General features: G+C 37.1%; 1 protein-coding gene across 2 annotated transcripts in view; it reads left to right on the top strand.

Annotated features, from left to right (window-relative positions):
• Positions 1–14,085, top strand: part of LSM8 (LSM8 homolog, U6 small nuclear RNA associated) — a 765,242-nt gene extending 751,157 nt beyond the window's left edge. The window contains exons 2-5 of one of the 2 annotated variants that reach the window (XM_050785113.1): positions 6,061–6,234; positions 7,630–7,670; positions 10,187–10,314; positions 13,836–14,085. In XM_050785113.1, coding sequence (XP_050641070.1) covers positions 6,204–6,234; positions 7,630–7,670; positions 10,187–10,314; positions 13,836–13,926 — 291 coding nt within the window. In that variant the 5' untranslated portion in view covers positions 6,061–6,203 and the 3' untranslated portion in view covers positions 13,927–14,085. Of the gene's footprint in view, positions 1–6,021; positions 6,235–7,629; positions 7,671–10,186; positions 10,315–13,835 lie in introns of those variants that run through there. The other variant, XM_050785112.1, reaches the window with a different exon arrangement.
• The last annotated feature ends 7,984 nt before the right edge of the window (positions 14,086–22,069 follow it).

Raw genomic sequence — 22,069 nt, 5'->3', positions numbered from 1 at the left:
TTGTGATTGCACCAGGCCTGGGAGAATACAGCATTCAAATGATGAGCTTTCACGGTGTGGGACCCCATTCTTCCCTGGGCTTGGTTCAGCCATGTGCTCCATTTTGATAGTGCTTATTTTGCAGCTCCCTCACATTTTTGGGCAAAAGCGACATCAGACAATGAGTCAGAGCCATCCATCTCTGGCAACTCTACATTTCCTGCAGTTTGCAACTGCTTCCATCTGCAACTTCTGATGATCTGCTGCCCTTGTTTCCATCACTCATCAGTGTCTACCCTTCTATAAATTGTCATTCTTTAAGCAACCGTCAACTTTTTAAAAAAGATAAAACTCTTTAAGTTAATATAACATTGCTTTATTTGTTAGGAGTTTTACACGTCCTTTTAAGTGAACTACTATTTTCATTTGGGTTGTTACTGTCTGTTAATACTACAGTTGAGTCGTTGCCAGACTTTGTTGTGTATTAGTCATCTAGGGATGTTTTAGAATACTGAGGCCCAGCTTCTCCCCTCATTCCATTTAATTCAGAATGTCTTGAGTGTGGGAGCCAGTTATCAGTTTTTAAAGATCGTATCAGTAAGTAGCAAAGTTTGGGAACCACCACTCAGTTGTTCAGAGTTTCAGAGGGCTTTCCCAGACTTATTTTTCCCTTAGGCTCTTAAGTGAGCCATTTTCTTAAAATGTGAAGATCTTCAGGAATACATTATACATAGCATATTATAGCCAGAATGTTTTGTCATTTTTTGGTTTCTGCTATGGTCTGGATACTGGTGTCTTCCAAAATTCATATGTTGGAACCTAATATCCCATATGATTGCATTAAGACGTGGGGTCTTTTGGGAAGTAAGACATGAGGACGCTGCCCTCATGAATAGGATTAGTGCCCTTACTGAAGAGGTTGAAAGGAGCTGCCTTGCCACCTTCTGCCATGTGAGGATGCAGCAAGAAACTGTCATCTATAAGGAACAGGCCCTCATCAGACACAGAATCTACTGTTGCTTTGATCTTGCATTTCTCAGCCTCCAAAACTGAAAAAAATAAATTTTTGTTGTTCATAAATTACCCGATCTATATGTATTTTGTTATAGCAGCCCAGTTTCCAAAATAAAAATAATGTAAAGGGATAGCAGGATTTGGGGAGTGAAAATGGCTAGTTAAAAAAAAAAATTTTTTTTCTTTTTTTTTGAGACCAGTCTCAGTCTGTCGCCCAAGCTGGAGTGCAGCAGCATGATCACGGCTCACTGGGCTTAAGTGATCCTCCTACTGCAGACTCCCAAGTAGCTGTGAACACAGGTGTGGGCTACCATGTGCAGCGAATTTTTGTATTTTTAGTAGAGATGGGGTTTCCCCATGTTTCCCAGGCTGGTCTTGACCTCCTGGGCTCAAGCAATCTGCCCACCTTGGCCTCCCAAAGTGCTGGGAACACAGGTGTGAGCCACTGCACCTGGTCTAAAAATTTTAATAATAAAAATCAATTTTAAAAATACCATAAAGAATGCATAAAAGCATACGTAAGTATTTTATTAGTATATATTGCCCTTTATGAGGTGAAACAGAGGGCCTCCTAAGATATACTGGTTCTCCAGATCTTTAAGGTAAAGTATATGCCCATGAAAGTATCACCAGTATGTTCTGTGGCCTCGCCATTGGCTAGTGAGCAAAGTTTACATAGTTCTACAGAACTATGTAATACATCAGATCAAAAAATACATCATGTTTACATAGTTCTACAGATTGGCCCTATCTACTTTGTTAACAAGCAGTCTTGCCTTTTCCTGTGTCTCCCTAATCTTGCTAACTTCTGATTCACCAACTACCATCACTATGCCACCGAGGATTTGCTGTCTGCCTTTTCTTTTTCATTTTTAGATGGGGTTTCACTTTATTGCTCAAACTGGAGGGCAGTAGCTCCAATATGGCTCTCTGCAGCCTCGACCTCCCTGCTCAAGCTATCCTCCTGCCTTAGCCTCCCAAGTAGCTGGCACTACAGGTGCATGACACTACACCCAGCTAATATTTTTTTTTTTTGGTGGACATGGGGTTTTGCCATTTTGCCCAGGCTAGTCTCAAACTCCTGGACTCAAGCAATCTTCCTACCTCTGGCTCCCACAGTGCTGAAATTATACATGGGAGTCACTGGGTCTGGCCTCATTACCTTTCTTAGGCTCTGTCTTCACATCACATTTTTTTCTGCCTCTCCATCCTTTTATTATTATTTACTTAATAACCTCTGTCAGCACAGAATATGCCTCTCCATTCTTATTGCTACAAATCAGAAACTCATACTTCAATTCCTGCTGGCCTTTTTATCTTCAGTTTTTACCTCTGCTAAATATTCATGTCAGGACCAAGCGTAATGATTCACGCCTGTAATCCCAGCACTTTATCACCTGAGGTTGGGATTTTGAGACCAGCCTGGACAACACGGTGAAACCCCGTCTCTACTAAAAATACAAAAATTAGCCAGGCGTGGTGGTGCATGGCTGTAATCCCAGCTACTCGGGAGGCGGAGGCAGGATAATTGCTTGAACTCAGGAGGCAGAGGTTGCAGTGAGCTGAGATCCGCACCACTGCACTCCAGCCTGGGTGAAAAAATGAGACTCCAAAAAAAAAAAAAAAAAAAAAAAAAAAAAAAAAAAAGCATTAATGTGAGGTTATTTTCCTAAAGTGTATTTAGTGTATTTGCACTTCTTCTCAAGCACTGATTTAAGTCTTATCTTTTTTGTAAAACCTTCTAAGATTCAAACTCATATCCATCTTTCCCTTCCTTAAGCACTTAAAATGTGCACAGCTGCATCTGTCCAATCATAAAAAACGGCAGTGAACAAAACACCGTATTGGAATAAGCTTTGGGACTTAAAAAAAAAAAAAAAAGAAAAAAAAGAAAAAAAAAGGTTCTTTATGGTATACCCTATGTCCTTGAATAGTGTGTACTTATTATATATCAGGCTCTTCAAGTATTACTTTTAGTTCCTCAACAATTACATGTAGTTTTGTGTAGTTTTCCCCATTTTACAGATGGGGAAACAGGCACAGAAAGTTAAGTATGCTCAAAGTCACACAAATAAAAATTCAGGCAGTTCTTGAGTCAGTGTTCTTAATAATGATCCTAAACTCCTTCTCAATTACCAAATCACCTATATTTGATTTTTTCCATCCCTTAAGTAATGGAGTTAAATCTACCTGTCTTTATTACCCTAAATGAAAAACATAAGTAAAGCACTTTGTAATGCATAGTGTTAAATGGAGACTATTAATAACCTTTATTTGTAATTTGGAATATTCATTTTTTAATGCAATAATTATTTCACTTTTATACTTAAAGGTCTGTAACTATTCAGGAATTTCCTTGTAAGTAGAGACGCACGATCTACTTATGTCCTTTTCTGCCTAGGAGAACTCTGGTTAGATCTATTCAATATATATTACTGATTGGTTAACACCCTTGCAACTTGCAGGGAAGTAAAGCATAAACACATAAAAGGAAATAAAAGTTCCCATCACATAAGGTTAAAAATATTATTTTATTTTAAAAAATTTATTTAAAAAATTGTATAGTTTTCCATAAACTATTCAGAGAAGGGCAAATTCAGTTTCCTCAGATTCTACCAGAAGTCTGATCCTTTAGGTTAATGTTTTCTGCTCAAGAGTTAGATTCAGAAGTAATGGAATAAAATTATCTATTACAAGCATACTTTGGTTGATACTTTATCAGTGATATGTCATTTAAATACGCATTACTTTGAGAGATTTGGACTTAAGGGGCAAGTTTCACCCTTAACTCTTAATTTTTTAGTAGTCAGATGTTTATATGTATCAGTTTTCCCTTGTTGGAGCTTTAACGTAATTCTCCTTTATGAGATGCTAAGCTCTCTACATTCACATACTCCCAAGGGTACATGGCTAATACAGATAAATCATACATGTAATGTTTGCATCCAGATGTAATTCATTTTTTGTCTTAATAACTGGACTTTTATCTATCCAGAGGCTTTCTCGTTACATCTGTGATCCTTACAGACTACAGAAAACATAGCAGTTTTAAGACACATGCAAAAAAGTTTCCAGCCAAAGAGATTTTGTGATGCTCCATAAATACTGTACATCTGTTATTTATCTGGCATATTACTTTAATAACTACACAAGGCCATAGACTTACAATGTATTTATGATGAAAGTAGTTTCGTAAGCTACCATATAATGTTAAACATTTTCAAAACAAAAGCACACTCTAAGTGATGAAAAGCTGTTGGGAGTATTTATTTTTTTACTTTTATTTTTTATTTTATTGAGATGGAGCATCGCTCTGTCGCCCAGGCTGGAGGGCAGTGGCACGATCTCCGCTCACCGCAACCTTCGCCTCCCAGGTTCTAGTGGTTCTCCTGCCTCAGCCTCCCTAGTAGCTGGGACTACAGGCACCCGCCACCACGCCGGCTAATTTTTGTATTTTAGTAGAGACGGGGTTTCACCATGTTGGCCAAGATGGTGTTGATCTCTTGACCAAGTGATCCGCCCGCCTCGGCCTCCCAAAGTGCTGGGATTACAGGTGTGAGTCACTGTACCCAGGTTTATTTTTATAAGATCACACAGAGGTTAGTTTTTATGTTTTTGAGATGGAGTTTCGCTCTTGTCGCCCAGGGTGGAGTGCAATGGCGTGATCCCAGCTCACTGTAACCACCGCCTCCCGGGTTCAAGCGATTCTCCTGCCTCAGCTTCCAGAGTAGCTGGGATTACAGGCACACACCAACACTCCCAGCAATTTTTTTGTTTTAAACAAAACTCTTAACACCTCGTTAATCATTAATTAGTCTTTGGGTTTTGATTCAACTCCTAACATTTGCAAATCACACAATTATCTTTGTTCTTTCATTTGTGGAAGACACTTTCATTTGTTACCCTGAGAATATGAGACATTCACAATCTAATTCCTGACTACATTTGATTTCAAACAGATCGGAATAACTTCCAGAATATAAAATATTAACTATTTGGGAGTCATCTTGTAGGTATCTTGTGGGTATGCTCTAATTAAGAAATGCTTCCTTTTCCCAGGAAAACTGCTGACATTGCAAGAGTTATTCCAAAGCCACAATTCTTAAGAAAATACATGTTTAACCTAAATCATAAAGATATTTTGTAAAAAAAGGGAAATCGCTCCTGCTGATGTTTTGTGTATAAATCTCTTTCTAACTTCAAGCTCTCTCAAGTTAGGGCAACACAGTAAATAAAGTGGGAACAGTATCACATTGGGAAATATCTGAAATGATACCTATGGCACTATAAGGAAACTGAGGCCCAGAAGAATTGAAGTGACCTGTGCAATGACACCAATACGTTAGCAGAGCCAAGATTAGAACCAAGTTTGGTGCCTTCCTGCATCAGTCCTTTCTTGGTGCTGAAGGAGCCTTTTACTTATTAATTTCACCCTGGAGAATTCCGGCAGACCATCCCAGCGTGGTAGAAGCGTGAACATTCGTTTTCTAAGGGATGGTCACACACCTTTTTCTATTTGCATTTAGTTTCTTTAAAAAGTAAAAACACCTCCATTTTGGACCACTTTTAGAGACAAAAGCAGAACATACGAACGTGCATTTCATTGTTGAGTTCTTAAGACGCTTACACCGTGTGGTTATAACGTGCGCAACTTTGTCCCGGCCAACTGGACTTATTTTTAGTGTTATTTTCGGCTCCTGCTGCAGAAAACTAGGGATTCAACTACCCGCACCCGCATTTCACACAACAGCGCTCGTCTACTCTCCTCCTTCACTCCTAATAAAAAACGCCTTATCCTGTTTCTTCCTTCCTGCTCTACCTCAACATTTTCACTTATTATCTTCCACCACACTGGCTTTTACTCGGATTGGAAACCCACTCTCCCCCAACTTCTCTCTCGTACCCCACCTTCAGGAAGCGTCCTCCTTTTTTCCGCCTCTCGTTCTCTTTGTCTTACACGGCTTCCGGAACACGGCCCAGAATTACAGCGAAAACACACTGCGCACGCGCACTCTGTCGTCAGAGCGGCGCTGCTTCTGTTTGGTTGGCTAGTTCGTCCCAATTTCCGAGTCAAAGGGCTGCGGAGCAGCAACTCTCACGATATTTGCGGCGGCCCGCAGACGCGAGCCGCTGCCGAGTTCTGGCGCGCCCTTTCAGTTCTGTTTGTGGCCGGCACCACTGCGTTATCCGGAACTGCCGGTCCGAGCAGCATGACGTCCGCCTTGGAGAACTACATCAACCGTATCCTCAAGCTGGCCGCCGCGGGCGTGAGCCGGGGCCGCGGAGAGGCCGCCGCTCGGGGATCGGTGGGAAGTTGGGAGGCCCGGCCGCGGCGGGATCCTGGGGGCGGGCGAGATGAGGACCCCGGAATGACCCAGAGTTCGGCGGCGGCGCCTAGAGCCTGCCAGCTGCTGCGGGCCCAGGGGTCCTTTCCATTTTGTCTACAAAAGCCAAATAAAAACCCAGTGTGATTTTTCCGAACTTTTCTGTCTTAAAAAAAATTACGCTCTTGATTCTTCCTTACTATTTCCCTAGGGCATAAGTGTTCAAGTTTGTAAATAAGATGAACAGTCGTCCTGGCTGCGACAACAGTTTTGCAAATCTGTGTACTTGTTTTATTCACATAATATGCTCATTAGTTCGAGGATAGCGGAAAGTTTAACGATGGTTCACAGACTGTTTCTGTCCCTTTACCACTTGAAGACCCTACCTGGTGGTGGAATGAAAAAAATGCTTGCTGTTGTAATGGATTATAGTGAGGAGCAAGTAACAACCCCACGGGAAGTCTTAAAATAGACTTTACACGTGTTACCGTTTTAAAGTCTCAGAACAAAAACACTATGTTAAGTTCAGGTACAAACTGGGTGACAAAAATTAAATACCGAATGCTTTTAATGTTACAGGCATTGTTAGTACCTTGTGACACTGATTATATAGTTTACTTTTGAATTACAGAAGCCTGCCCCGGAAGACAGTTTTTTAACATGCTTGAAAATCGTCCAACATCGATGAATTTAGTACTCATCCAGTTTTCATTTTAGATATAAACAGGCCCAAGAAACGAAATATCCTGTCCGAAATAATAGATTGGCAGCATTCCTAGTAGAAAAGTGTCAAAAATCCAGGATATTTTGAGATAGGATACACCGATCACATACAGAAAGAGGTTTTCTTTTTCTACTTTTTCCTTTTTTTAGTCATGTAATTATCACAAAACTAAAACAAGCTTTTAAAAAATTTTTTTTCTTTCTTTTTTTGAGTCGAGGGTCTCACTGTGTTGCCCAGGCTGGAGTGCAGTGGCTTGATCATGGCTCAATGCAACCTTGAACTCCTGAGCTCAAGCTATCCTCCTGCCTCTGCCTCTGTCTCCTGAGTAGCTGGGACTATAGGTCACCAGGCCAGGGTAGTAGAGATGGGGGGGTCTCACTGTGTTTCCCAAGCTAGTCTCACCTCAAGTGATCCTCCTGCCTTGGCGTCCCAAAATCTTTCAACGTTTTTATGTAGTGAACTTAGTGGCTGTGTTGAACACTTTTACCTAATTGTCATATTTGTTCTAATAATTTAAATCATTACCTTGCCAGAGTCTGTTTTCAATTTGCATTCCCTAAGAAACACTTTCCTTTATTCAGTTATCAGGAACTGTTGCCGTTATTACATCTGATGGGAGGATGATTGTGGTAAGTCTTCGGAATTTTCATTCTCTGCTTTCCTGTAGGTTTATTGGTTGCAAGTTTTATGTGAAACCTCTGATCTCTAATGCCTAGACAGCACATTACACCTGTAGTGCAGTTTTATTATAATTCAGCTCTTTATCACTTTGCTGTCAATCCACGTTTTCCTCACTCATAAACGTGGCGTGTTACCTACAAGGCTTCTAGGAGCTAGAGTTATAGATTCTGCCCTCAGAGAGCTCCTAGTCTGCAGACCTTCATTAAACTTACTTTTCTTCTTCCATTTTTATTTCCTTCCTCATTCGGCACCACAGGAATCAGAATTTTTTGAAATTTTGCATATGCTTAGTAACTTTTTAATGATTTAGATACTATTAACATCTACATATCAACATTTAAGGCTTGTATACAATCTTAACATTCTTTGTTTTTAGGTTGTGTGACATGTCTTCTGTAGGACACATTATGATGATTGACTCTCTCTATATACACATATTTACGTAAAATTGGCTTGTTCCTTGAAGTTGTTTCTCCCTTGCTAATTTATGTCATATAACAAAGATTAAACGTTCCTATGGTGATACTTGTATTTGGAATTTGATCTGAGGAATTCATCTCAAGATTTTTGGGTACTTGATTATTTCTTCACTTATAATTCCTACTCCAAATGCTTTCAAAAGAATTTTAAGGCTACTAAACTTTTCTAACCCTACCTAGTTTCTTTAAATAATTTGATCCCTTATTTTTCCATTCTGCAGTTTTGCTTTCGTTTGTTCTTAGTGACTATTGTTAGTCAAAGTTCTAGCTTTGCCATTTACTAAATTTATATCGTGTGCCAGGTGCATATGTGTTACATTAATTAATGTACATACAACCTTGTGAAGAATAAGTACCCCTGTATTCTAGATTAGGAAACAAGTTCAGAGAAGGTGACTCACTTTCTCAGAGTCACAAGGGTAGCAGGTGACAGAACCAAACTGGGATTTAAATTTGGTTTGACATCAAAGCCAAGGCCAGTTGCCTGGCTTCTTTCTTAAGGAAGCAATCATGTTTTCTTAGGCACCTCACATTGTATTTTTTCAAATGTGGACAGTTTGACATATTTTAACCTCAACACTTCAAGAAGCCTATTGCTATTAATAGATGTTTGCATTATTTTTTATTTAGTGAAAACCTTACGTTTAAATTTTCTTATTTTTGTTAACAGGATAGATAATAAACTGGGAAATTATTTTTAATTTTAAAGAAGAAGGAAAGCGATATAAAAAGAGCATCTTAAGTTCTAAAGTTCAATAGTTCTGTATTTCTTTGACACATAATTTATTTGATGGGATAGTTAATGGGCAAAATGAAGCCAATAAGTTATGAATGGGTGTTTATAATAATAACCATTTGCTAACTAGTTCAATAAATACTCCATATTTTGTTTCTCTTCCAAGTTATAGATTTCTTTTTATTTAATTCTCATTTTATATATTTTGACTTTCAGAGGATAAAACAGTTTAAGAGCTTGAGAGATTTAACCATCAAAACCAATGTTAGTTGATAATTCTTCAGAAACTTGAATACCATCTGAGTTACTCTGTTATGCTAGACCCATGCCTTCTTTTATTCAATTCTAAACTTTCATAAAACTCTCCCTGATTATTTCCTTCAAGTTCTGGTTCTAATTAGTATAGTCACATTTGTATGTACCTTACTGGGAGAGTTCAATAATACATCCATTTGATACACATTAAACAATACATGTGAGACAGACGGAGCACCGGTAACTAGTAAGTACTCGTTAGGTGTTATATGTAACTACTAAATTTTTAAAATATTTATGGGACTGATTTGAATCTCTGAAAAATGGCAAATTATATTTACTTGTGTATGATAGTATAGAATGTTACGGTTTAGTGGTCTGACTCAGGAGCTAGCATTTTGTGGTTCATCTCCTGGCTCTGCCACTTACTACCCATGTGCCCATAAGACACACCACTCTGTGCCTCAGTTTCTTCTTTGAAATGGGGCTAATTATAGTATTAAAGGGTAGAGATGAGTTGAGACAATGTGTACGATGTGTTTAGCACACTGCTTAGTGCTGGTATGTAGCATATAGTGATACATTACATTGCTGTAGTTGGTATGTATGGTTCTTCCTTATTTATGTATATTTGCCCATCAGTTTCCCTTAAATCTCCTTTGTTTTAGTTTATACCTTTAGCTGCTGGTCTTCGTAAGCTTTTATGCTAGTTAGTTTTTGGAGATACTCAAATTAGTACATAGTTGTCGTTTCTAACTGTCGTCAACTCTGCATATGAGTGAGATGTGTGGTGCAGGACCCCCACCCCAGCCAAACAACCAAGAGGTAAATTGTGTACCCTTGAATACTGTTGGTTTTAAAAAAGGTATTTTATTTGACATTGTATTGTTACTTGTATTGGAATACTTGGCAACTGAAATGATTGTGAGGCTGAATTTACACTTTCAGGTAAACCAGAATATTTCTCTTTTTCTCCTGAATATTTTCTTTACAGGGAACACTGAAAGGTTTTGACCAGACCATTAATTTGATTTTGGATGAAAGCCATGAGCGAGTATTCAGCTCTTCACAGGGAGTAGAGCAAGTGGTACTAGGATTATACATTGTAAGAGGTGACAACGTGTAAGTAAAATATATCTGTTAAAATTATAAATGATACTGCCTTACTTTATGGAGAAGAGGTTTTACCCAAAATACCCTATTGTATTGTCCATATGTAATTAATAGAATCTTGCATTCATTTCTTTTGTAAATACAGTGTTTCTTATATTTGCATAAAGTAAGGCATAGCTATACATTTTATGTCAACACTTTATGTTTCAACCAAAGCTTTCTCTCTACAAATTAAACTTACCTGAGATTTTCCCATTTTTCTACTAGTTAAGTAGCCTGGGTAGAGTCCAGAAAGGGCCCTGCCTTATATTAAATACTTCATTAGAGAGGCTTCTTCAAATGTTCTTAGAAATACCCAGAATTTTAGAGGAACATATTTCTAGAGTCCAAGGCCAAAGTTTGAAAAATGATTTTGAAATCTCTCATTTGAACAATACTAATTCATGCTCAATAACATAGATGTATTTGTAAATAAGTACTTACTTGTTATTCATTTTCTTTTAATTTTTTAGTATCATTGACACACTTACGATGTCCCTGTGGCCTCAGTTTACTTGGGACAGACAGATATAAAAGTTTAAGAGTAATTGGCCAGGCGTGGTGCCTGTAATCTTAGCACTTTGGGAGTCTGAGGCAAGTGGATCAGGTCAGGAGTTCAAGACCAGCCTCGCCAACATGGCAAAACCCTGTCTCTACTAAAAATACAAAAATTAGCCAGGCTTGGTGGCGTGCGCGTGTAGTTCCAGCTTCTCGGGAGGCTGAGGTGGGAGAATCACTTGAACCCAGGAGGTGGAGGTTGCAGTGAACCGAGATCATGCCACTGCACTCCAGCCTGGGTGACAGATTGAGATACCTTCTCAAAAAAAAAAAAAAAAAAAAAAAAAAAATGCCGGGCACAGTGGTTCACGCATGTAATCCCAGCACTTTGGGAGGCGGAGGTGGGTGGATCACTTGAGGTCAGGAGTTCAAGACCAGCTTGGCCAACATGGTGAAACCACGTCTTTACTAAAAATGTAAAAAATTAGCCAGGCATGGTGGCGCAAGCCTGTAATCCCAGCTACTTGGGAGGCTGAGTCAAGAGAATTTGCCTGAGAGGTGGAGGTTGCAGTGAGCCCTGCACTCCAGCCTGGGCAGCAAGAGCAAAACACCGTCTCAAAAAAAAAAAAAAAAAGAAAAGTGGCTGGTGTGGTTCCAGTGCCATGGCTCACGCCTATAATCCTAGCACTTTGAGAGGCCAAGGTGGGTGGATCACCTGAGCCCAGGAGTTCAAGACCAGCCTAGCCAGCATAGTGAAACCCCATCTCTCCTAAAAATACAAAAATTAGCCTGATGTGGTGATGGATGCCTGTAATCCCAGCTACTTGGGAGGCTGAGGCAGGAGAATTTCTTGAACCTGGTAGATGGATGTTGGAGTGAGCCGAGGTTGCGCCTTTGCACTCCAGCCTGGGCAAAAAGAGTGAAACTCCATCTTGAAAAAAAAAAAGAAAAGTGGCTGATGTGACAGAGGAACTGAATTTTAAATTTTATTTAATTGTAATTAATTTTAATAGTTACATGTGGCCAGTGTTAGAATAGTTATAGAGGCTAGAAGAATGCCAAATCAATTTTCTAGAGAGTACTACACTGAATCAAAATATAGTTGGAAAGAAGCAAAAGATGCATTAGCAATTTTAAGCTAAGATACATTAAGCTAGATACATTAACACATTCTAAGGGACTAACTGTCCCCTGGAATAACTTAAAATAAAAAGTGCAGGAATAATTTACTCATTTAAGTTGTTTATGTTAGCATCACCTTTAGATGAATAAATAATTTGATCTGTAATCAAAAATCAAGAGTTTATAAAATATTTTATAGAGATGACTTTTAGATGGAGTTACAAGGTGAGCTATAAGTAATGAGAGAGAGGCAGAGCAGATAGGGCCCAGGTCTCTGGATCAGAACAACACTGTTTATATGGGAGCTGTGCATAATAATTGATTTTAAGGTTTCTCCTCCTTAAAACAATTTTTTTTCTTGAGCTTCAGTGAAAAAAATGGTGTGCTAGAGCCAGCTCGTACTGGCTTATGAAAGCAGATTGTTATATTTTAAGGAATTTTACAAGGTAGTTAATGTCTTGTTAGTAGCTTGAAATTGGCTGTGGTAGGAGTGTTTGCACAAGGGATATTAGTAAATGCTGCAAATCAGGCTACCGCTTTTTTTCCAGAGAGCTGTTTTTTAAACATTTATCAGCATTTCACTGCTTACCATAGGGATTTTAAATGATACTAAATATTTAAGAGTGGAATTGGGGTCTTTAGTTTATTTTGAGAAAACTTAATTTATTCTACCAGAGTTTGATATTTTTCATTTATTAGAGGACTTAAGACTTTATATATTTTGAAGCAAAATTGGGCAAATCGCTTATTACTAGTATTCGTCTTGAGAATTTGGCCGGGCACGGTGACTCACACCTGTAGTCCCAGCACTTTGGGAGGCCGAGGCTGGCGAATTACCGGAGGTCAGGAGTTGGAGACCTGCCTAGACAACATGGTGAAACCCTGTCTCTACTAAAAACACAAAAATTAGGTGGGTGTGGTGGCGGGCGCCTGTAATCCCAGCTGCTCGGGAGACTGAAGCATGAGAATCGCTTGAACCTGGAAAGCGGAGGTTTTGGAGTGAGTCAAGATCGTGCCACTGCACTCCAACCTGTGCGACCGGCAGAACTCTATCTCAAAAAAAGAAAAAAAATAATAAATTTTACTCTTAATAAAACCAAACAAATGTAAACCCAACAAATACTTTTTAAAAATAATATTTCATAGTCATCTTGTGGTCTGAGTGATAACATTGAATATTTCCAGTTAGAGGGCTATGGGTTGGTTATCTAACATGGTATTAATGAATTTAAAGTTATAGATATTATGTTAGTGTTGAACAAGAAAAAATTTTCTAGCTTTAACCTGAGCCAATCACATAAAAAATGATTTGTTAGATACCAAAGTACTTGGTCCTACTATTACTTTTGTATATGAAGAACTGGCTTTGGATTTAACTGAAAACTTAGGAAAACAATCTAATAGCTGTTATCTGTATCATTGATTTAATTCATCAAAGTTACTCAAATAATTGATACTTTTATTTACTAATTATTTTAGGAGGGATTTTGCGAAATTTATTTTTAATACAGTCCTAGAATTGAATTGAAATAATACGATTTGCAAGTTTGAGAGTTTTTTTACCGTATCTGTCCCTGTGTGTTTGTTTCCTTTAAAGATTCATGATATAATCACTATGTACAATGTGTCCTTTAATATTGGTTCCTGTAATGTGCCTTCAAATTATTTCTTGAGTTTTGTGATTTAAATATGCAGTTCACTGACTCATGCCAATGTTTGCTTTTTTACCTCAATTAGTTCTTTTTACTATGCTTTCTCAGTTTTATGTTTTGGAATAATGGTACTCAGTGCTTTGATTTGATTAATAAGATTTTTGAAACACATGTAAATTTATTTCAGAAATGTGATTGTTTTAACTCTGACTTTTTTAGTGCAGTCATTGGAGAAATTGATGAAGAAACAGATTCTGCGCTTGATTTGGGGAATATTCGAGCAGAGCCTTTAAATTCTGTAGCACACTGAGGAAAAACTACATGCTTGGACATCTGTAAATCTTTGTACAGAAACTGATTATTCTGAGGATGATATATGGAATTTTTATGAATGCGTAACTGGATTTTGACTCCTTGTTGATTCATTGTAATGTGTAAATTAAAATATTTCTACATTTTATTGAAAAAACTTTTTTTTTTGCCTAAATATAAGTTTGGTAGCTTGGTTTCTTTTTTTTAATTAAATAGTGTGAAAATATAATGGTCATTCTGAAAACTTTTAGCAAAAAGTAGTACTTTTTGATACTTTAGTATTTATGGAAACTAGTGGAAAAGAGAAATTAGTGTGCTATATAAATCAGGCATTCAAATAACATTAGTAGTACAGGATATGTGTGTTTTATTTCCCTGATATTTAGGAAAATCACAGGAGGGCAAATCTTTCCTGGAGTTATCTGAATCATCGGCATTTATCCAATTCCACTGGTAGTGTTTTGCTAGTGCTTCTAAAAGTTGCTTCCTAGCATTTTGAGGTGTGGGTAGGTAAAAATGTGTTTGCTTGTGAAAAGCAAAAATGCTGACAAGGTTTTAATAGATTGGCCCAAAATTCCAACTTGAATATTAAGAATGACTAGCAATGGTAGAATTGACAGAGATGATTGGTAAAGTCTCTTGATGCCCAATTGATTAGGTATGAAAGTAATATGAACACATTAATGTTGAATTTCACAGACAGTATATTATCTGAAAAAAATTGATTCTGTGTAGTCTTCAATTTTTAATTTTTAAGAATTGGAGAATTTCTAATATTAACGTTTATAAATGTGAGTAAATAAACTCGAAGTTTGTATTGAAGTAGTGCTATTATTGTCAGCAATTTTACATGATTCATTATCCATAAACCTGATTTCAGAAGACGTCAACTTAGTTTTTTAAATAATTGATAGAAACAATGCTGTAAGTAGTGTTTAGATATCCAGGCTAGTCCACAAAATTTCTGATCAACTCATGTATAGGCCAAAGTGTGTATCTTTGTGATGAGAAGAAAATAGAAAAATATTTACATCCTTGTACTTGAAACAAATTTAAATAGTTTCTTTGTTTTGTTTTTATGAAAGTGCTTAAAAATAGTCGTTGGCAAACTTTTTCTATGAAGATCCAGATGGTAAGTCTTCTAGGCTTTGAAGGCCATATGGTCTCTGTTATAGCTACTCACCTCGGTTATTGTGGCATACAAATGACGATAGATAATACATAAATGAATAGTGGCTGTCTTCCAGTAAAACTTCATCTATAAAAATGGAGGTGGGGGCTGGATTGAGCTTGAAGGCATAGTTGCTGTCCCTTGGTTTAAACAATACAAGTTCAATAAAAAATGAACAATTTGTATAAATTCTGGAATAGATCCTTATAGAGAGTTTAGAGGTGGGTTTCATTCATATTTTAAAACAGTTTAAACTCCATACTTATTAAACATAATAGCTTTTTGGGGGAGGAAAATATCTTCACTCAAATCAGCCTTGTAAGGGGAGAAGCACTATTCCCTAGAATTATTTGGTTGATGTTAAGGGCTGTCTCTGGGAGGATTAGAGAAGTTAGCTAGTATTGGCTATTCATAAATGTTTGGCTTTTATAGTATAATGTTTTATAATCAATTTATTAATAAAATGATGGAAAGTGGGTAAGGCAAACCGGCAAATTTAGGGACTGAATGAAATAGTATATGGCATTTTTAATTGGTAAAGTAATTCCAAAAATTAAATAAGAATACACATCATTCAATTGCTAAGAAAAATGCATTCTAATGGTACAAATGAAGTCCAGAGTCAGATCTTTTCTCAAAATCCTTGGCATATCAACAGAAATTACACATAAACAAGTAAATAAAAACCAGTCCTGTCCCTCATGATAATGAGTTTCTAATGTGATGTATTCTTGGCTATCTGAAACACCTTATAAAGCTGTATTTTCCTGATTGATGTTGGAAAAAGCATTCCCAAAATGTGAATTATTGTTTTTATGAATAGTTATGGAGCTTGTGAATGATAATATGCCAGATGATCTATGTAATTCTTTATTCCTGGATACAAGCACATGGTCAACTTTTTATGCTTATGACTGATTAAAATTGGATTTATTTTTGCATGAGAATTGTAAGGGAGCCACAACCATGAGTAGTAACATAATTAATATACAGTGTCAAGATATATTTAATGAGACATTTATTCTATAACCAGTTTTTATTTATAAAGAGGCTCAAATCAATTTCAACCTGTAATTACCTTTGTGCTTTGTGACTCGGGCACAATCTGAACCGAGCTTGATGAATCAGAGATGTTTCTTGGCAAGATATTTTCATTAAAGTTATTTGGAAAGGGCAATTAACTGCAAAAAGGACTTTTTTTTTTTTTTTTGACTGACAAGATACTATCTAAAATAATAGTTTAAAATAACATTGCTTTTAGGTCAAAGCACTTTGGTAACTTGGCCTCACATGCTGACAGTTTTGGCTTAAATATTACAAATCTTGATCCCAGAAGAACAAGAGAGAAAGTTTTACTAATATTTGCTTAAACATCCTGTTTAACATCCTTCCTAATTTTTAAGCTAATAATGTGAGATACAAGTATGATAAAAACAACTTTTGAACGTTATTTAATGCAAATACAGAATAACAATGTCAGCATTTTCCTCAGCCGTGTAACCTAAGATTCATCATGTGAATGAGAAAGTAAAGTCCCTTTATAATGGCATGTGAACCAGACAGTTTAGTAGCCAGGGTTGTAAAGCAACTCTTAACTGACAATATAGTATATTCTGGGCCTTCATCTTTAAAATTAGTAGGTAGCATTTATTGAGTGCATATCATGTGCCAAGCCTGATGCTGAGTGCTTACAATGATCATTTTATATATGGGAAAATTGAGGCTCAGCAGGGTCAAGTGCCTTATAAGAGGTAGCACTAGTAAGTAACTGCTCAAATTCAACTAGGTCTTTCAGCTCTTTATACTACTGCCTGTTATCAGAAAGTATAGTCTCAACATCTGCTATCAAGCATCTATCAGAAGCCTGATGAGAAATATCCAGATGATCTAACACAGTTCCCAAACCTGCATTGTGGGTCATTTTCATTATAATTACCTAAGGTGCTTTAAAAATTTTCTTGGGCTCTACTCGTTGTGGTTCAGCAGCTGTGTAATGGAGGAAAAAGGAATAGTCGCTAAACAGCGAAGGAAAGCATGGTGGAATTATTAAAAGACCTAGCACTTACGTGCTAGCATGAGTCTCTAACCCCACAGAATTGAATTCAAACACAGGATCTTATTCCAGATAAGGATAATGACATCTATCTTCTTGGGTTGTAAAAAGTAACATTAGGCTGCATTTTAAACATTTGGTATGATTTTGAGGACCTAACAGTAAACAGCTATTTAATACTATTCCAGGTAGTCAAAGGCCCAATGTATAAAAGTTACAAATACAGGTCTTGTCAGGTTAGCTTTTTAAATGTCTGTCCCACTGACTACCATATCTCTACAAGAGAACAGATGAAGAATACAGGTTGTGTGGGAAGTATGTATAAGTTTACACTATTTTAACAAATGTACAATAAAATTTGTTTCTATGTCAGCATATACTCTTGACTCAAGGAGTTTGAAAGTGTAAACTCAAAGGTCTTTCACGTGTAAAGCGGAACCTCTCCATTCTGTACTTGTATAGTCATTACCTCATATAGATTCAATTTTATTAAATTGAATTTTACTTATTTTGGGTTTAAAAAAACTTGGGCTGTGAATCTCAGTTTTAAGTCATGGGCAAATTTGATAAAAATTGCTTTCTGTCTACATGTAATACTGAAAAAAATGACAAGGTAAAGCTATCTCCATTTAGATTGATACCCATTAAATAGCATAGTGCTCCCATTAAACTAGCGACAAATTCATTTAATTGTGAGATATCTAGTACTTATGCTTCATCCTGTTTATAGGGATTATTGATGTGAGATTTGGTCAGATGCTTTGATGTGATCTTCATTCCTCTGTATAGTGAGAAACTATGAGACGTGCTTAGTCTTCGTAAATCGATGCTGCCTCCTAGTGGCCATTGCTTTCTTTTCTACCTGTCCACAAGCTTCAAAAAATTAGATTTTGGAATTTTGTCAGGGACATTTATTAAGCCATTAATACATGCCAGGCAGTGCGCTCAAAGCTGTGGATAAGCCAGGGAACAATATTCTTCACCTTGTGAAGCTTCTACCTATCTATCTATCTCAACCAAATCATCTTGACTCAGATTTACTGTCCAAGGTCATGTGTTATTTCATCAGATTCTTTCAGTGTTCTGCGATATAATTTATGGGTTCTGGATTCATTCAAAACAACTAGAAATAGTCTTGTTTAAATGAATATAATTCAAATCAATTATTTTCCCCATCTATTTTTTTTTCTTTTAAGATGGCTAAGTCTGTAGGTTGCATAATTCTAAGGATAAAGGCGAAATAAGACTTCACCAGGAGAATTTCTTTCATTAGTTAGCAGTATCCATCTGCTGCCTACTGGCGTCATTTGTGGAATGAAGGAGCTGAGAATTGTTCTGCCAGGTATCTTTCAGACCTCTTGTTGGTTTTGGCATTAAGTTTTTTTTTAAAACTCAATTTTTGTATTAGGTTTTGTTATGCCTTTTTATTTCCTTCTTTTTTTTAGTGTTTCTTTTTTTTTAAAGTCCTTTAATTTTTATTTACTTATTCATTTTTGAGACAAGTCTTGCTCTGTTGCCAGGCTGGAGTGCAGTGGCGTGATCTTGGCTCACTGCAACCTCTGTCTCCTGGGTTCAAGCGATTCCCCTGCCTTAGCCTCCCAAGTAGCTGGGACTACAGGCTCGCACCACACACCCGGCTAATTTTTTTGTATTTTAATAGAGACGGGGTTTCACCATGTTGGCCAGGATGGTCTCGATCTAACCTCATGATCTGTCCGCCTTGGCCTCCCAAAGGGCTGGAATTACAGACATGAGCCACTGTGCCCAGCCAAAGTCCTTTTATTTTACAGAGTATTACTTGTCGGAAGTGGCACAGATCAAGCATTGCTACAACTAGTATCAAATTCCCATCAATGTCCTTTCAACCATATATGATATGCTTTCTTCTCTTTAGGATAATGTTCAACTATACTGTAAATATTTTGCTTTTACGTAGTTCCCCCCCACCCCTGGATATACTGGCTTTACAAATGCCATATAATTACTATGGTACCAAATTGTTATTACATTTGAAATATGCTAAAAAGAATCCAGGAGTCAGGGTGGGTGGGAGACATCTCCAGGGGGACACAATACATTGTGTCTTGTATTAAAAATTAGTGTGTGTTGGGGTGGGGAACAGGCAGGAAACTAATGTGTTTCTGTTTGATATATGAAAATATGCACAAGCTATCTTATGTTTCATCTCATATCAAGATGGTTATAATAAATCGTACTCTAGAAAACTCATTAACTGATACAAGTTGCCAGAACATGCTGCACTATGGCTTATTTAACATTTTAAAACAAATGCCCTGAAAGTGATCACAATGATAGTTAAAAGTTAAATTTTTGTATTTTAAAATTTAAAATTTTATTTTAAAAAGTAGCTGTCTCAATCTGACTTGGATAAACTTTATTGTAATTGTGCTTCTGCCAATTACAGAGACACTTCAATTCACACTAATAGGAGGTATGGTTTTTAAAAGGAAATTGTTAATTAGGGTCTTGAGCTAGTCCAGTGTAGCATGGCAGTGAAAGGCACACACTCTGGAGTCAGATTATTTTGTAGAGTTTAGCATATTAATCTTCCTGTGTCTTAGTTGCTATGAAAATGAGTACCTACCTCCTTGTACTGTCAAGATAAGCGTTAGCACTCCTTAGAACATACTAATTTGTCAATATTAATGATAGCTAACAATTATCCTGATATTGAATGAGGGACTCCAAATTATTTACTGTGGCCTAGGAAAAGTACTAAGAAGTAATTGATAGCATTCCCTGATAATTTTGATGAAAAAAAAAAAAACTATGAAAATTCTGGACAGACTTAGAAATGTATTGGAAATGAAAGTATGTTTCCCTTGTGCAAAGTAATGTGATGTTTTATCACATTTTTTAAAATTAAAAATTTGATCAAATTTTTAAAAGTAACATGAGGCAGAGAAAGTACAGAAAGGAGCAACCAAAGTCAAAGTGATTAAATTATAAAAAGGTTAAGATTTCTTTAGTGTGAAAAGATAAATGAGAAATAAGAATATGCCAGAGATCTGAAATGAATGGATAAGAAGCTTGCATATCTAATTTTGTATGTTAAAACCAAGTATTCTATGAAGACAGGAAGGATAATTTTAGGTCAAAATGAAATTCTACATTAAAGAAAGAAGAATAAACCTTAACTCATTAGTAATCCTTCATTTCCTGAGTATTTACTGCATGACAACAATAACAGAGATGACATGCCCGGTAAAGTGGTGTTTGAAGGCAATATATAAAAGTTTCCCATGCATGGCAAAGGTGCATTTGCCTCTATGCATAGCAATATGGGAGAGGTTGGAGGAGAATCTTCATGGAAATGGATGACTTGTGCTGGAGTCTAAGGATAGTAAGGATTTCCATAGATGGTTACGAAAACTTCAGATTGGCAGACAGGAAGGCAGGAAGAAGTAAGATGTGGTTGACTAATAAGGAGTAGACTGACCTCTCTGTACAGTAAAGGCTCAAATCCTTTAATATTGCAAAGGACGGACCTGTGTTTCACCAGTTCCTGGAAGAAAATCTCTTGAGTCCTTGGGATATCTTACCTGTTACAAGTGCTTTTGTACGCCTGAGACCATGGGCCTTGCTGTTACAGTTTAAGCTCTGGGAAACTGGAGATTCAGTAGCTAAGGTCAGTTATGAGGGAGCTGAATATTTATGTGACTGAACCCCGATAAAAACCCTGAACACCAAGGCTCAAGAGAGCTCATTAGCAATACTTTGCATGTGTTGGTAAACACCGTTGCTGAATTAGGTGCTGTCTGTGCAGCTCCACTGGGAGAGGACATCTTAAAGTTTGTGCCTGGTTTCTCCTGATTTTCACCCTGCACACCTTTTCCATTTAATCTATATCCTTTCACTGTAATAAACTGTAACTGGAAGCATAGCAGCTTTTCTGAGTCCTATGATTCCAAGTGTATCATTGAACCTCAGTATGATCTTGGGGACCCCCAACTCACTATCTAAATAAATTTTTCATTGAAAATTAGTGAGAAGGGAAAAGATGGCCTTCAATACTAGTGCAAAGTTAATACTTTATTCTTAGAGCAGCAAGTTGCTTTTAGGGGATTAAAAATGTAAGGTGTGTTAAAGGAACATGAATTTGGATGCATTGAACAGTATTGGTAACCTGAAAGAGAAACTGGAGGCAAATTGTTAGGAGGTAATTGCAGTAATTAAACTGAGCTGACACATTTTCAGGTATGATAAAGGCTGGCAGTACAGAGTTTCAAAAGACGTATATAAATTTATGGAAAGGAAATTTTGGAATGGTGATTCTAACCTTTAAGGTTGGTGCCAAGGAAGAAAAACAACTAACTTTGCAACAATCTGTTCAAAAAACAATGAGAGTTACCAAATGCCAGACACTGCTAAGTGCTGGGAACTTAGATGTAACCAAAGACTTACAAGATACTAGTCTTTAAGACAGGCTTTAAGAAATTTTCAAGTGTAGGGTAAGGCCATCTCCCTAGCAGGTAAATACTGACATGGTGAAGATATGTATTGGGTGATATGAGAGCCCATAGGATAGACATCTAGAGAAAGTTTAATAGCAACACTAGGCTGGACTGAGTGGTGAATGGGTTGATATAGCAATTTAATAAACGTGTTATTGCCACTGTAGGCATTTTGCTCATAGCTTAGGGCAAGTGATAAAAAATAGAGCTTAACAAAGGACTGTATGTTTTAGTTTGACAGCAGTGTCTAAATTACAGATTAGAGAACTAATGACCAGCCATACTGAAGACAATTATCTGGAAATGCCTTCCCTAAGTGCCAACAGATAATGAAAATATAATCAATAGCTTTAAGTGACCTCATGCATCTTAATGCCTTGCAAGCAACATGTTTTTCTGACTTCCAAATATAAACAACCTAAGCATTGTGCAGTAGCCATGA

Source organism: Macaca thibetana, chromosome 3, assembly GCF_024542745.1.
Source record: "Macaca thibetana thibetana isolate TM-01 chromosome 3, ASM2454274v1, whole genome shotgun sequence".
Classification (NCBI taxonomy): Eukaryota; Metazoa; Chordata; class Mammalia; order Primates; family Cercopithecidae; genus Macaca; species Macaca thibetana.
The sequence above is the reverse complement of the archived record's forward strand: the minus strand, read 5'-3'. Positions and strand labels throughout refer to the sequence as shown.